Genomic DNA, 15,431 nt, shown 5'->3' on the forward strand with positions numbered 1-15,431 from the left:
CACTGACGTGAAGAACACTGCTAACTCACCATTGTGGCTTTCGACCTTTTATTTAACGTTTTTTGGTTGGTTTCCTATGTCTACGACAATCACATGCATGGTTAGATCTGGTCTATTCCTCTCTGGGCCCCCTTCTCACCGATGAAGGATCAGACATGGTCCATAAAGACAAGGTTGGTGACTTATCCCGTGAGGTTGATGATGAAACATGACAGTTTACTGCTCGCACGGACATGGCACTCCGACGGACATGTCGGCCTCCTCGCCTCCCTCCTCCAGCAGATGACAAGCCTGTAAATATACCTGGTTCTTCCCTGCAGAGCTCTCAGAGGGGAGACTATAAGACAGTTGGTAAGGGCTGCAGTTTTCGGTAATCCCACCGATTTCCTTTCCCGCTTTTCACATCAGAAACTCCATATATCTTCACTGTTTAACTGTCTCTTGATAAATACAAGATAAATAATACTAAAGAAGCCTGACAAGCTGCTGCGTAAGTTAACATGATGCATGAAAAGCGTCCATCTCTTGAGGAGACACACACACACACACATATAATATATATATATATATATATATATATATATATATATATATATATATATATATATATATATATACAATATTCACAGTAGGCTACTGCTCAGAAGTTGAAGTATTCAGTTGTGCAAGACGAACACTTTATGGTCTCTTATAGTCATTTGAATGTCTTTGGCTCTTGTGCATATCCCAGAGTGAGAGGGTTATACCACTTGCAATGGGAAATGATGAAACTGTTTTGAAATTAATAAAAAATATTGATTTTCATGATTCTGACAAGACACTGCCAGGTAATGTCCCCGATGTCCCCTTAATGATAACCAGCTCGCCCAGCTGGTCCTGCCATGGCGCGCCGGTGCGTCAAACGGCCACGTTGGCCAGTCTCGGGTCGGAGTCCTGCTCGTAGCGGTAGTGGTAGACCTCCATGTGGTCTCGACACGCCTCTCTGATGTTGTTGAGCCACCGCTTGATGCCGCCCCGGTTGAGATAGAGCACCATCAGAAACACCACCCCGATCAGGGCCAGCACCAAACCGAGGAACACGTAGGAAACCGCCTCGAGGTTCTCGGTCATGCAATCCACGTCCTCTCCCCGGAGCTTCTCCACGGGGACCCCCCTCTTGGCCTCCGGCTCGCTGCACAGGAGACGCCCAGCATCCGCGCACTGGGACGAGTTCTTCAACCAGTAGTAGAACGCCTCCAGTCCACAGTTGCACCGAAACGGGTTCGAGGACAAGTAGACGCGTATGCGCTTCAGTTGGTACAGATTGGTCACGTTTTCCCACCCGATGCTCTCTATGGAGTTGTTCACCAGCACCAACGCGTGGAGGTTATACGAGTCTAATGTCACCAGGGGTATGGATTTCAGTCGGTTTCCCGCCAGCTCCAGTCTGTGGAGGTTGCGCAAACTTTGCGCGCTGAGCGCATTCGAGAGCTGCGCCGCCGCCGAGGGCAACAAAGAGTCGTTCAGGTAAAGAGAGCGCAGCTCGGGTAATCCGTGGAAAGCCCTGGCCGAGATGGACTCCAACTGGTTGTGGCTCAGGTCCAGCAAATGCAGTCGGGGGAGCCCCAGGAAGGCGTACGGTTCGATGGCCCGAATCCCGTTGTAGGACAGCGAGAGTGTCGTCATGTCCAACTCCGTGCCGTTGCTCATGAACGCACCGCGCTGCAAAGTTGAGATGTTCCTCCCCACGAGTATCAAGGTGGCCGTCCAGTCCGGTACGTCCCCCGGCACCTCGGAGTCGCCCCCGTCGCGGCAGGTCACCGTCCCCGAGTCCCTGGCACAGGCGCAGGACGCCGGACAGGCGTCGTGCGTCCTGACGGGAGAACACAACACACACAGCGCCGCCGCGGCGTAACACACACACCACCGAGTCCAAGTGGGCCAAAGACGCGTTGAACTGTCGGCGCCGTGAAATATCCACATCTTCTTCCTCGCGTCAGCCTCAAAGCAGGTATGCGCCGGCGAGTCTTTGCATATAGAAGGCGGCCCACCACACTCCTCCTCAGGTGAGAAGCAAAGTCGAATCCAACCGCCCCCACCGGTTACTCTGAACCATCAGGGCACAGAAACGCTCCGTCCGCTGTCCTCGCTGCGCCCCGCGTCTCCGTCTGGACAAGGCGTGAGTTTCAATTTGGGATATTTACGCATGGGAGCGGCGGACAGCAGCGTGAGTGTGGCTCCGTGGAAAAGCTGCTGATGGTCCGGGCTCCCTTGGTGGTATTTTTGACGCCTGTCACTGAGAGAGAGAGAGGGGGGGGGGGGGGGGGGAGGAAGGGGGGAGAGAGAGAGAGAGAGGGGGGGGGGAGAGGGAGGAAGGGGGGAGAGAGAGAGAGGGGGGGGGGAGAGGGAGAGAGAGAGAGAGGGGGGGGAGAGAGAGAGAGAGAGAGAGGGAGGAAGGGGGGGGAAGAGAGAGAGAGGGGGGGAGAGAGAGGGGGGAGAGAGAGAGAGGGGGGGGGGAGAGAGAGAGAGAGAGGGGGGGGAGAGAGAGAGAGAGGGGGGGAGAGAGAGAGAGAGAGGGGGGGGAGAGAGAGAGAGAGGGGGGAGAGAGAGAGAGAGAGAGGGGGGGGGGAGAGAGAGAGAGAGAGAGGGGGGGAGAGAGAGAGGGGGGGGAGAGAGGGGGGAGAGAGAGGGAGGAGGGGGGGGGAGAGAGAGAGAGAGAGAGAGAGAGGGGGGGGGGGAGAGAGAGGGGGGGGAGAGAGGGGGGAGAGAGAGGGAGGAGGGGGGGGCAGCCACACAAGCTCTGTTAATTCATCCCATTTTTCAAAAAGCTATTTTCAGAGGATAATATGCGAATATACTCGAAAGTTGTCCGGCCTAAAATGATGCTTGGTGTTGTAGGGAAACCCCTCTGTCAATAGTCAAAATTGTTCACTGTTGTGTTAAATGTCGCCGTGAATCCAATTTAAGCACAAATGAGCCCATTTCTCACGACCACACATGCTGTAGGATCATTAAACTCCGCAAAGAGTTTCCTTCCCGTCATGTTTCCATTATCGCACAGCCTCAATTTACAGCATCCTATGTCTGCTGCAAATCAGCTGCTGTAATTACACTCAGGCACTGGAGCCCGGTCAATGGGGCCTTGCTCGGTTCTATCCCACTGACTCCTGTTTTCCCGAAGAAAGAACATTTTGCGTCTGGAGTGTTGCTCATGAACGCTCTCCACGTCTGCAGCATGGAGCCGGGCAAACAAATCAATAAGCTCGGATACGCGCTCGCAACTCAAGAGAGTGGCGTCGGGTTGTGGAGCTGGACAGCCACACCACACTTGGGTCACGTTGTGTCTGTTCAGAGCTCAACTGGAAACAAGGGAATGAAAAAATACAGTTCTACATTTAAATAAATCATCCTCTCGGTTTGTTGGAGGGTTTAAGTGAGAGCGCCATGGCTAAATACACTCTTTTATCTTAAGCAGAAACCGTGGCAATATTTTGACCATATTCGTCACCTACCAACATATTTCCATGTTAATCAAGTGGTTAGTCGTCACAGAGAACAGAATTTGAATCATCAGTGTGAAAGAAAGTTATTCCCTCCAAAATGATCGATGTGGTTTGTCCGTCTGTCTTTTAGCAGGCATACTCGAAAAACGTATGGAGTTGGTATGAATATTTTATTAAATAGGTCCCGGCCATTGTGAAAGGTGAAAGGTGAAAGGTTAATATTGGGAGGGATCCAGATGTGGATCCAGGGATTTTTTAATGATTCTTCACCACTGCGAGATGCAAAACTTGACATTTTTAGTCCTACCTTCACAAATACATAACATTAAAAAAATATACATATGTAGGTCAGATGGAAATGGAATTTGTGCGTGAAACAGCATATAGGTGGGGGATTGCTCAGCCTCGGTGGAGGTCTGTGCTCTCTGAATGTTCTTGTGTTTCTATGTTGAGAGGAGGGCTACACACTGGAATATGGAATTAAGGAAGGGAGGATGGCAAGAAAGACAAAAGAAGAGAATTGAACAAGTGCAACATGAACTGGGGAAGAAAACGTATCTGAAGAAGGGGACAGTGGGAAAGAAAGGTTCAGCACCACGGACAGCTCCCAATGAGAGCCGTGCAGGTCACTGTGAATGCAGAGTCAAAAAAAAAGAGGGAAGGAGATGAAAGGAAAACCAATAATTAAGTGGAAAGGAAGAAAGTCAGTTTGAGACACAGATAAAGAGAATTAGGATCCAGGGACAACACAGAAGAGCAACGCTTCCCTACAGCGTCCGCTGCTGCTACTCGTGGTGAAATGTGGTTCCATTCTTCAACGAACACATGGACCCTACAAATAACTCCCTGGCTGACCTCACCACGGGGGCCAATCAACAAACCAAGTTCAGACCGATTGATTCGGGAGTTATGTAATTGGAGTAGCTGCAGAGTCACATCGATCAGCCACAGCGTCGGTGGCTGGGACACCTGTGAATCGCCGGTGAGGCGATTTAAAAGTCCTTCTGTGGGAACAGTGAAAACCAGTCCGCCAGTTTGGAGGCTGTGGCGGATCCGTTTAAGCTGCTGTTAGTCATCGGACATCCCTCCTGACCCCTGGCCACAGTCACAATTAGCTCAACGGATCTTCTTTCTTTCTCTCTTCGCGCACGTGGGGCAACCGAGTCACAACGGCACTGGGGAGGTTTGGGAAACGTCCTCTCTGAGTCTTTATTCATCCCATTCCTTCTCGCCGAACCGGGAATACTATTTCTTTATGGACCCAGGTTGAAACTCCACAGATCGCCCCTCACAAAGTCAAAAGCGCCATGTTTTTCCCGAATGTCAGTGGTGTACGCTGTAACATTGACATTTCCCATTGCTGGAACCAAACCTTGAAAATCAGCCCCAGACCAAGAGCGAACACAGTCATCTGGACAAGAGTTCATTCATACTTCTGACACTGTTATATACAGAATATCAATTCCTCACAATTTACTCAATAGTGCTGTTTTTTGTTTTTTTTTCGAAATAGGAATGTGTTGAGCGTGGATTTGAAAACAGTCTTAATCTTCCCATCCTACTTGCAGCGAGAAAGCAAATGAGCCCTTTCCCCCCCGGACGACAAACTGTTCCCTCAAAGGACGACAGCAGTCATAGAAGATATTTAGGCCCCATTGTTTATGGAGCACTCCATCTGGAGCAGATGGACAGAAATGGCTGCGCTGGGAATATAAATACAGACACTGGGCGAGGGAGAGGACGAGAAGCGGAGACAGCGAGGCAGCGGGCCAGAAAGAGATAGAGAATGATGGAGAACAGCCGTACTTCTGGTGCTCCTGATAAGCACAACGGGCCATAATAATGTCAGCTTGTTTTGCCCGTTAAGGCATACGGGACACTCTTTTCTTCCTCGGAACAAACAAGGACATTTGCTCGCTCCTCCTCCTCCTCCTCTCCTCTCAGGACCCCCGCGCGTCTTCTCCACGGTGGTCCCGTCTTAGCAAAAATTACACACAGAGCTGATTTTTAGAGGCGGCGGCCATTCACAGGGATATTGTTATGGTGCCCTCCTCGTGGGCTTCAACTTGACACTGAACCTCGTAATTGATTTACCCAAGGCTGCCCATCCCTATCGCCTGACCACAGCGCGTGTGTGTGTGTGTGTGTTCATGTGTGTGTGTGTTTCTGAACTTGTGCGTGTGTGACGAGTTTGCCAATAACCTTGGCAGTGGAGTTTTTCCTCCAATCCTCGGGTGTCTGGTTCTTTCTGACAGCTCTGGTGCACATGCTGAATTAGCAGCGGCAAACCTTGTTTTTGTGTGCACATGTGCTGTGCAGTATGCATGCCTGATTACATGTTGTGTGTGTGTGTGTGCCGTGTGTACACATGTCCACTGTAAACTCTCCACTCCCACATGTTGGCTTCCTTCTCCATCCATTAACCTCGGTCTTGCCATGTTTTCCCAGTGGATGAAGCCACACGAGACTAACTGTTAACTGAACATGTGGCTCTTTAGCTTAGCAGCTCTCACAGCAATGGCGAAAACAACAACAACAACAACAACAACAACAACAACAACAGCACATTGCTTAACCTAGCCTATGTATCCCATAATGCCTCACATGCACAAACCTGATTCCTGTATGTACAGCATGAATGATGTTCACAGTTCAACTTATCAACATTTTTTATATAATATTTGAGGTTGTTGTTTTGCATTAAAGAGTAAAATGTTTCTCTTTCCGACTTCTCCCATATTCATGCCACATTCAGAAACACCCACTCTCAAATCATGTCCTTTGATAACAGGCTGGTCTCTCTAGGAATTATGTCAAACAGCATTTTGTTCCCCACAGTTCGCAATATTACAACCGCAGTGGTTTCTGCCCTTCCTTCTTTGACAGACTAGCAATGTTCATTTAAGTTTTTTGCATGAAAAATGAGTTACTGTTGAGGATTAACTTTGAAATGTCTTTCGTTCTCTGTCGAGACTCAAGGGCAAACAGGCATAAGTCACAAAATAACACGAGGAGCAGGTGTGGCAGTGTTCACACATGCACACAGAAACACACACGCACATTGCTGTTCTCTCCGGTGATGGGTGCTGGGGGATAATGCTGCACCGGGGCGCTCATGAGTAACTGTAATCCCATCTAAAAACTCCCTTAATCCCTCTACTCGCCCTGTGTGTGTGTAGGTATGATAGTGTCCATTACTTAAAAGCAAACTGGGTTGAGAAGTTGAAGGACTTTGTGGCAACCGTGAATAATGCCACACACACACACACACACACAAACACACACACACACACACACACACACACACACACACACACACACACAGGTTTTAGTACTATCTATCTGACCCATAGAAGAGTGTGGGAAAGTAGGCGGGTGGAGATCAGTGCTCATCTATCTCCCCTCCAGACAAAAAAGCCAGTAAAGATAGTAACACATCACAACCCCCCCCCCCCCCCCCCCCCCCCCCCCCCCCCCATCCCAGATGCAGTCTGCACCTCCATTTGTCTGGCCCACCTGTTTTCTCAATCTGCCCATCTGTCTATCCGCAGACCTGCTCCTTAAACAGTACTCTGCCTCTGGATGAATAAGAGATGAGCGAGGAGAGGGGAGGATGGAGGTGGATGAGAAGTGCAGAAGTGCAGTGGACTCCAGTCAGAGCCCCGTGGCGATCTGGGTGTAAATGGATCTCGAGGGGCCGGTGTCACCTGTCCCGGGACCATTAATTAGTCATTTAGACTTGTAACGGAGTGAGCCACAGCCAGACAGACACAACCGGCCGCACAAAGCCAAGTCACTCAGTCAGACGAGTTAGCTGTGGCTGCTGATCACTCCTCTGTGCCCCGAGTGGAAAACTATAGAGCGATCAGAGGAATCACTGGGTCCGTGTCCTCACACAACTTATGATTAAGCTTATGCAGATGCACATACTGGTGGAATATATTCTCTGTGTTCTCAGAGAGAGAGATATAAGGATTAATTTGTAGGCAAAATCATGATGATAATTTTACTTTAACAGCCTTTTATCAGTGTGTGGTACAATGGAATGCAAAAGAAATGATAGGATACTATTAAACAACAGCAGTGAAGTGAAGACGATGATTAAGTGACAGGGTCAAAAATGACATATAACATGGGATCTTTGAAAACCGGGCAAATGCACAAGTGCGTAAAATGCAAGTTGAAAGAGAATATTACAGACAACTAAATAGCTCCTCCGAGGCTAAATAAGTCCATGACTTGGTCAGTTCTTCTCCTTACATATTAAAATATTATGTCAAATAAAAAGTAATTTATTGAAGCAATATAAAAATAGGTATAATATAATATTAAATTAACCATTTTACTTGTCCGCCAAATATCCTCCGTATAATGAAAAGTTAATAATCCGTGTCAAGGTTGCAGGTGAGGAATGTTTTCAAATTTTGTAGTCGTGGTGAGGCATGAATTCATTATTTTCCACACGAAGGTAGAACACGACGTTGATAACACTATGACTCAGAAATGAATCTCTGATTTCTTTAATGGCCGTTATGTTCTTGAACTGGTGTACAATGGCCAGTCAGATTTATATACAAATGTCAAATATTATACAAATTAAAATCACATTTGATTGGAAGAAACATTTATAGACTCAGCATCCCAAACTTTGACGGACTTCCGGCTTCCTTGGGACTGGGGATACAGTATGTACAGTACTTTTTCATGTGATGTGTCACATTCACCCAGGGATAATAGTCTTCAAACTCTTCAGTTTTACAATCTGAATGTCATATGATCTGGAAATCAATAGTTTTCGGGGAGTATCGAAGATCATATTCACAGACTTTCCTTTCTAAATAGATGTGAGGCTATTTGAACTCATTGCGTACGCAGGCGATTCAAGTTACATATTCATTGGATGGGACTTTCAAACAGTGTCTTATCCAATATGTTTCTTGGAAATAAATAATGTTTTACATAGTTATAAGTGAATTTAAAACCACAGATTTTGAAATGACCAGACACAGTCAGTGGATGAGGATACTTACTCAGCTGGATATTGTGACAGATATACCCTCAGGATCTAAGGACTTGAATGCAAACTAATCTGATCAGGGAGTCATGAGTGATAAGAGGTGACAAAAAGATATTCATGACTTTCTGTATATTTTTAACCCCCAGACGTCCTTATGGTTTTACACAGTTAGTATTGACTCCTCCGGTAGCCTGCTGGATTGGTTTACGTCTCCTCCCGCTCCATACCGAACATTAAGTTTCTAACGATCACGTAACAGAGAAATGATATGGATACTTGGCCTGCAATGTCTCTATTTAGATTGGATTACAAAACGGTTGATACCTGATGTTCAGGTGACCGCTGTTTGTCCTTCTGGCGGCCACTGACTGATGGCCCCCGAGGCCCCCGTGGCAGTTCAGACACTCCCGTCCGAGGGTGAAGTGTGTCAGTTACACCTCGGAAAGTCAACCAACTGCCTGAGTCAGGGCAAGACACTGGTCTGCCGCCAGTCCAGGGAGAAGGGGTTAATCAGTCCCTGTGCTGGCCGGTCTTGTTTCAGTACCATTTGGATATATATACACCGTATATATGTTTTGGAAAATGTGATTTACTTCCAATTGTCTGTTATATAGATGAAATAAAAACAAAGATAGAAAATCTAAAATAATAGACAGTAGGAAAACTCAATAGGATACAAATTCCAACATGGATGCAATGAAATAAATTCATAAAATAAGGTAATGCCAATAAACTGAACTTAAAAGGGTTAACATGGATTGCATTCAGGGTTTGGATTTGGTTAAAGCCATGAATTTAAGTATCCAGTTTGTAGAGGTCATCAGATAATCAAGTAACAATGTTGTCGACACACTTTAAATACTAACAGAAGCCTTTCGAAATACAGTAAATAAAAAGGACGATTAAAGGACTAGAACAACATTTTTTTCAGAATAGCCATGCATGTACATCCTGATGTGTATTAGTCATTACGTTCCCAACCTCTCTCTGTAAACTTTGGCACTGGCAGGTTATTCTCGTGGTTATTCTTATCAGAGTAGTGACGCCCTGCATCCATCACCAGCTATCGTGGCAGTCAGGGGGAGCTTTCCGGTGCCGCAGCCAGGACGGCGGGACGCGGCGGAGATGGACGAGTGACCAGAGTGTGGTGCTCTCGCCTCTCCTTTGCTCAATAATTGATGTATCTGTAGCTGCTGAGAGATGTGCGATGTGAGAACTCCGGCACTGTGTGTGGTGAAAGACAGTAGTCGGGAAAAGTTGTTGGAAATTAACAGGGGTACATTAACACAAGTGCTGTGCTTCAGTTCAATGTACTTCACTTGATCATTTCCATTGTCTTGTACTTTACACTTTACTCCACTACATTTCAGAGGAATGTACTTTTACTCGAGCAATTACTCCGCCACTGCTATTTGAGGTATGTAGGTACTTTGCAGTCTAAATATCAAAAACTTATGATGAACTTAAAAAATACAGAGTATCGTCAAAACTGCGGTGGTTTCCAATATTTTTTTATGGCTTGTGATCCAGTCTTGTTGGTTGGAGACCCCTCTCGTCTTTCTTGTTATCCAGCAAGGGGTAAGAAACCCCATGAACTGATGCAGAATCATGTGGTTGAACTTTATTTCTTCTTCTTTCCTTAGTCAGCATCATCTCGCAATCTCTCAGCCTCATCTTGTGACCATTTGCAGGGTAACCTCCCCCTCCTGAGATACCAACTGTATATTAAGCAGTTCAAAACCACCTCGACCAGCAACAACACTCAAACACTTTCACGGCCTAAGTAGATTTTGCTGATGATGATACTATACTTGCAGTGGTGAGACCACTTATTAACAGGAGGACCAGCAAGCTTTATCCCCACCGGTGTCCTTGAACGGTCCTCCTGCAGCTGATCCTGCACTTTTCCTTTGCAGGGAGAAAGTTGAAAATGAAATTTCCCTGTTCAATAAAGGATCACATTGCATTACAGATGAGGGATAACTGATGAATGAGGAGCACGAACAACCACGAGGCTAAATGTCTTCATCATCCATCCACGTTTCAGCACAGTGCTGAAAATACTCGTGCCATTACGGCTGGGAACAGAGCGGAACATTTGCAGGGGAAAGGAGGTGTGGATAGATGGGCGAGGAGAAGGAGGAGGAGGAGGAGATTATCTTACATTTATTATGGTGGAGCAAATTAAACAGGGGAGGTAATTATTTTTGTCTGGAGAGAAGAGGGAGAGGGATCTATTCTTAGCCCTTACCCCTATGGCTGGTCGACAGGATCGCTCTTCAGTTTTATGTGAGCTTGCTTTACAACCCCAACCCCAAAGTCCAACTCTCCTAAACTACCGCTGCATCAAACACACACACACACACACACACACACACACACACACACACACACACACACACACACACACACACACACACACACACACACACACACACACACACACACACACACACACACACACACACACACACACACACACACACACACACACACACACACACACACACACACACACACACACTCACTCACTCACAAACAAGAAGAAAATATTGCATTGCCAATGAGCACACTTTTATGGAAGTAATGAAAGAAATGAGTTGACGGCCTTTTTTTCGTCGGTTAACATATTTCGTTCTGCAGGAGGCAGAGAGGACTGCTTACACCGCAGAATATTACCCAAGTAAATAAATAAACTTCCCCAAGGGCAATATTTTTTTATATTGAGGTTTGAAGGATGCCATCGATGTTATTGTTCCCCCGGAGCGGGATGAATGATGTCAGCAATATTCAGCTTTCTTATCTGGGAACATCATAACAAGAAGAGCAGACACCGGGATGCCTTCCTCGGTAGGGTTTGCAAATAACACGCCTCACTGTGGAAAATAATGTGATGGCAATGAAACCAAAAGGAAACAACAATTAAAATAAAAACATCATTCACGTAAATAAGATGTAATAAAATCTTGAGCATTTTGAGTTCCAGCAGCCAACCACCTCTATGATCCTGCAATGCTCTTACTCGCAATACTAAGGTGCTGCTGCAGTTGTACTGTAATACTTACTATGATCACCGACTAAGTTCATGAGTGAAAACATTGACCTGTCTAAAGGGAGAAGTCGGGGGGGGAGTCAGTCGGATTCGTCTCGAAACACCTGAACAAAATGTCAAGACGGTGAAGTAGCACGACACTGGTACGGATGCAGGTGTACTCTCCTCCCATCCCCGGAGCCAAAAGAAAAAAGGGCTAAAGATGCAAAAGATTGGAGTGCCTGTCCAACTTTAACCTTGTCCTTTTTTGAGCTGCTTAGTCATCAGCGTGTGACTGTGTTCCAACAAGGTGAACGCACCGTTTTGAGGAGAGTGATTGCCGGTGGGGCCGTTGGCCAGCTGACCCTCACATCGCTCAGCGCCGTGCGCACCTCTCATGCACGCGAGGCAAGTTTAGCAAGCCCCTCTCTGCAATGACTCCTACCCTCCAACAGATATATCGTGATGCTCATTCCACCTACAAGCCCTCTCTCTTTCTTTCTAATAATGCTTTGGACGGTGGAATTGCAGCCTGCAAGTGCAAGCGAAAAAGAAATACTAATAAATCTATTTTTCGCTCCATCCCAAATCAAGAGCAACTGAGTCTTTCTGAGCTGTTTTAAATTCATCACTGTGCTTAACATTCCGTCGTGAGTGACTATGATCTACTGCCGGCCATTTCCATAATAGTTGGTAATAACCTTGCCTGTGTAAGAGAGCGATGGGTTGGATTTTATTTTTACATGAGCGTCAGCCACATTACCGTCATCTGCGTCATGTATCAGATGTCTTCCGCTGTGGAGAGAGGGGCTGAAAGATGAAGCATGGGACGAGACTGACTCGAGGGACAAATCCACTTAAGGGGCAGATGCAGAAATCGGAGAGTTTGAGGGGGGTCGAAGCTGAAGGAGTGAGGAGTGAGGTCTTCGTGTAACCCCCGTGTTTGGGAGGACGGTGGTGAGAGGGGATAAGGTGTTCCATAAAGGTTAACTTGAGACGCTACAAAGGGGTCTAGAGGGAGAGTTCAAAGTGCAGGTTGATGGATGAGTGGTGAAAGGGAGGTCAGTGGGATCATTACTGTGTACTACGCAAAGACAATATGATCAAAGCAAACAAAAAAAGGCCACTCAAAGCTATCAAAACAACATGCGCTGTATATGGCAAAAAGCTTAAATGTGAAATTGACGGCTTGTCTGACTTGTTGGTTTAGGAATCTATGGTTGTTGGTGCTGTGTTTTTCGGTTTGACTTTTGCATCTTGTACTGGGGATTTCACGAACTGGGCATCTGCTCCTCTGTTGGTCAAGTAGAATGACTTGTCATACATGCAACATTAGACTCTTCTTGTATTGTCTGAATATCCCAGTTTGGTCTTGGAGACAATGAATGACTACTGAGTAACCTGTGGCAAACAGTACGTAGAGTTAAAATGCTGATATCAACATGAGCAACTGCAGTTAGCAATGTTTCGTATTGGAGCGGATAAAACCTGGACCTGCTGGTGGTGGCAAAAAAACAAACCAATCGACCGTCCGATCGACCAACCAACCAACAAACCAACCAATAGTTTGACCAATCGATCGACCAACCAACCAACTTTTGAAAATGTAATCAATGGAAGGGCAATATAGAATGACAGAAAAACTACCCTGCAATGTAATTTGAGATGCTAATCTGGTTCTTTTACCGCTCTAATATAAGGCTTTTCGTGGTATTTAGCAGTTTTACTACTTTCTTGTTGCTTGTTGGATATTTCACCATCACAACTGGAATCTAACTCAGTACATTTACCTAAGTATTGTTCTTTTAGTAAAATTTTGAGATAACCGTGCATTTATGAAGCATTGTACTGTTTTACTCCATTAAAAACGAGCCCGACCTCTCCCAACTGCCTCATTACCACACCTATGCGTCCATAATTAAGATCAAATTATATAATGTATTGAAATGGGCCATTCTGCATAATGAGGACTTTTACTTTTGGTACCATAAGTTAATTTTGATGACAATATTTCATATTGTGCATTAATTAATATAGTGAATTAATTAATTTAAAATTAGTGAGTATTTCTACTCTTAGATCTCTTACATAATGAAAAGCTCTGTTATGTGCCACGGACTGATGGTGTCAGCGTGTGTGTAAAATGCGTTGGAGGTGTACAGTCAGTGTGTTGGTCTTTCCCCTCACTTCACCATTCCAGCCACACCTGAAGGTCAGAGGTCACTGTCATGGTTACGGCAGTGTGTATAATTCATGCAGGAGGGGTTGTAACGTTGATGACCGGCAGCTTCCAGGCTACAAGCTGAGTCAGGAGAGCTCAGCTGCTGGTAACTTAGTCGGTGTGTGTCACAGATATTGATGCAGGCCTTGTCACAGAATACACACGCGACAGCTTTTTGTTTGCGGTCTGGACCGTTTTGATTGCATTATGTATTGTTAAAGACATCTGATAAGATCACGGCCACTGGAAGTGGCCTCAAATGGCACTGGACAGTCAAATAGGGAAACTGTGGTCTGATACTGGTGCAGCACGGAGATGTCTGCAGACCTACTCACGCTGGCTGTTTCTCTTTTCGAACCCTCCTTGTCCCTTCCCCTTACTTTGCAATCTTCTTTTACTCGTGTCTCTCTGTTTGAACATGAGCTCAAATTCTCTCTCTGCTCTCTCAGCCCCTGACGGAACAGGAAGAACAAGCAAGCAAACAAAAACAAAATAGCTCAGAGGACAAAAAATAAGGAGAGATTTCTTAAAAACAAATACAAACCTGAGCTGGTCAATGATTTACCTCTGTGGCAAAAGTGCCGATGAGAAATGTGGCCCTTTGAATTTAACTTTGATCAGGGTTCATAAGAGGAATATCAATACTGGAGCTTTATTATGTCTGGGATTACTATGACAACTATGTTATCTCGGGTTGTTAAGCTGCATTAGTGAACATCTATTGTGTGTAGTATCTCTTTTCTCTTGGTGAGCAATCTTATCTCTGGCTCCACATTCAGAGTTTTTAAGCTGCATCAGTGACGCTCCCGCTACGAGACAACATTATCGCTCATGTCATGGTAATATTTTGTTAATATACAGTTGTTCATTAGCGGAAAAACTGTACAAAAATGAACGTGCTGTGGATTTTCTAAGGGGGATTTGAGCGGGGGGGGTTGGGGGGGGGGTTGAATTACTGTATGAAGTTAGTTTGAATTAAAAAAATTAATTGTTCGCGGAGCTGCAACAGACTGTACATCGGTGCGATTCAGTCAGTCAAACCTGGAGTTTGTTTCCAGGGGTGTGTAGAGACTTGTTTGGGGGGAAAAAAACAACATATCACTGAACATGGAATGGTTTTATACTTTATACTATTTAGTTTGGACATTGTATGACATGATGTGTACGATGTGTGGAGTTCACAGTCCAAAAATATGTATTCATTTAAGTAATTTTTCAAGCAAAACTGCCAACGATTTGACAGGTGCAGGTTCTCAAATGTGTCCTACATCATAGTAAATTGAGCATTTTGGGGTTGAAAACATCCGGCTGGACAAAACAAGACCTGATTGATGTGACCTTGGGCTCTAGGATCCTGTTGTGGCCATTTTTCACCGATTTCTGATGTTTGATAGACCGACCGATTAATCAAGACAATAAACAGGAGATTAATAGATGATGAAAACAATTAACTTTGAGTGCCTTTGGTTTCCATCAACTACTTAGTTAAAGAGCAAAGTCGCATTGGAATAATCCCTGTGATAGTGCCACAGTCTTTCTACTCAGTTTGACCTCAGTTTAGTTCCAGCAGTTCTTTAATGGCTGTACAGGGTACTGCGACCCTGTCACCGTAGGAGTCTTTTGAGTTCACCGTCACACCGCTCCTCAGCAGATGTCACCAGCTGCCTACCAGTTTTTTCG

At 45.7% G+C, this 15,431-nt stretch overlaps 1 protein-coding gene across 1 annotated transcript; it reads right to left on the minus strand.

Annotated features, from left to right (window-relative positions):
• Positions 1-628: 628 nt before the first annotated feature.
• waif2 (Wnt-activated inhibitory factor 2) lies at positions 629-2,211 on the minus strand. Its single transcript, XM_035625821.2, has one exon. The coding sequence runs from the start codon at positions 1,960-1,962 to the stop codon at positions 898-900; it is 1,065 nt and encodes a 354-aa protein (XP_035481714.2). The 5' UTR covers positions 1,963-2,211; the 3' UTR covers positions 629-897.
• Between the last annotated feature and the right edge of the window lie 13,220 nt (positions 2,212-15,431).

This window comes from Scophthalmus maximus, chromosome 2 (assembly GCF_022379125.1).
Source record: "Scophthalmus maximus strain ysfricsl-2021 chromosome 2, ASM2237912v1, whole genome shotgun sequence".
NCBI classification, from domain to species: domain Eukaryota; kingdom Metazoa; phylum Chordata; class Actinopteri; order Pleuronectiformes; family Scophthalmidae; genus Scophthalmus; species Scophthalmus maximus.

What these genes read in the sequence shown, in the direction of transcription:
- waif2 (XM_035625821.2), bottom strand. Translation starts at nt 1,962, where the DNA reads ATGTGGATATTTCACGGCGCCGACAGTTCAACGCGTCTTTGGCCCACT.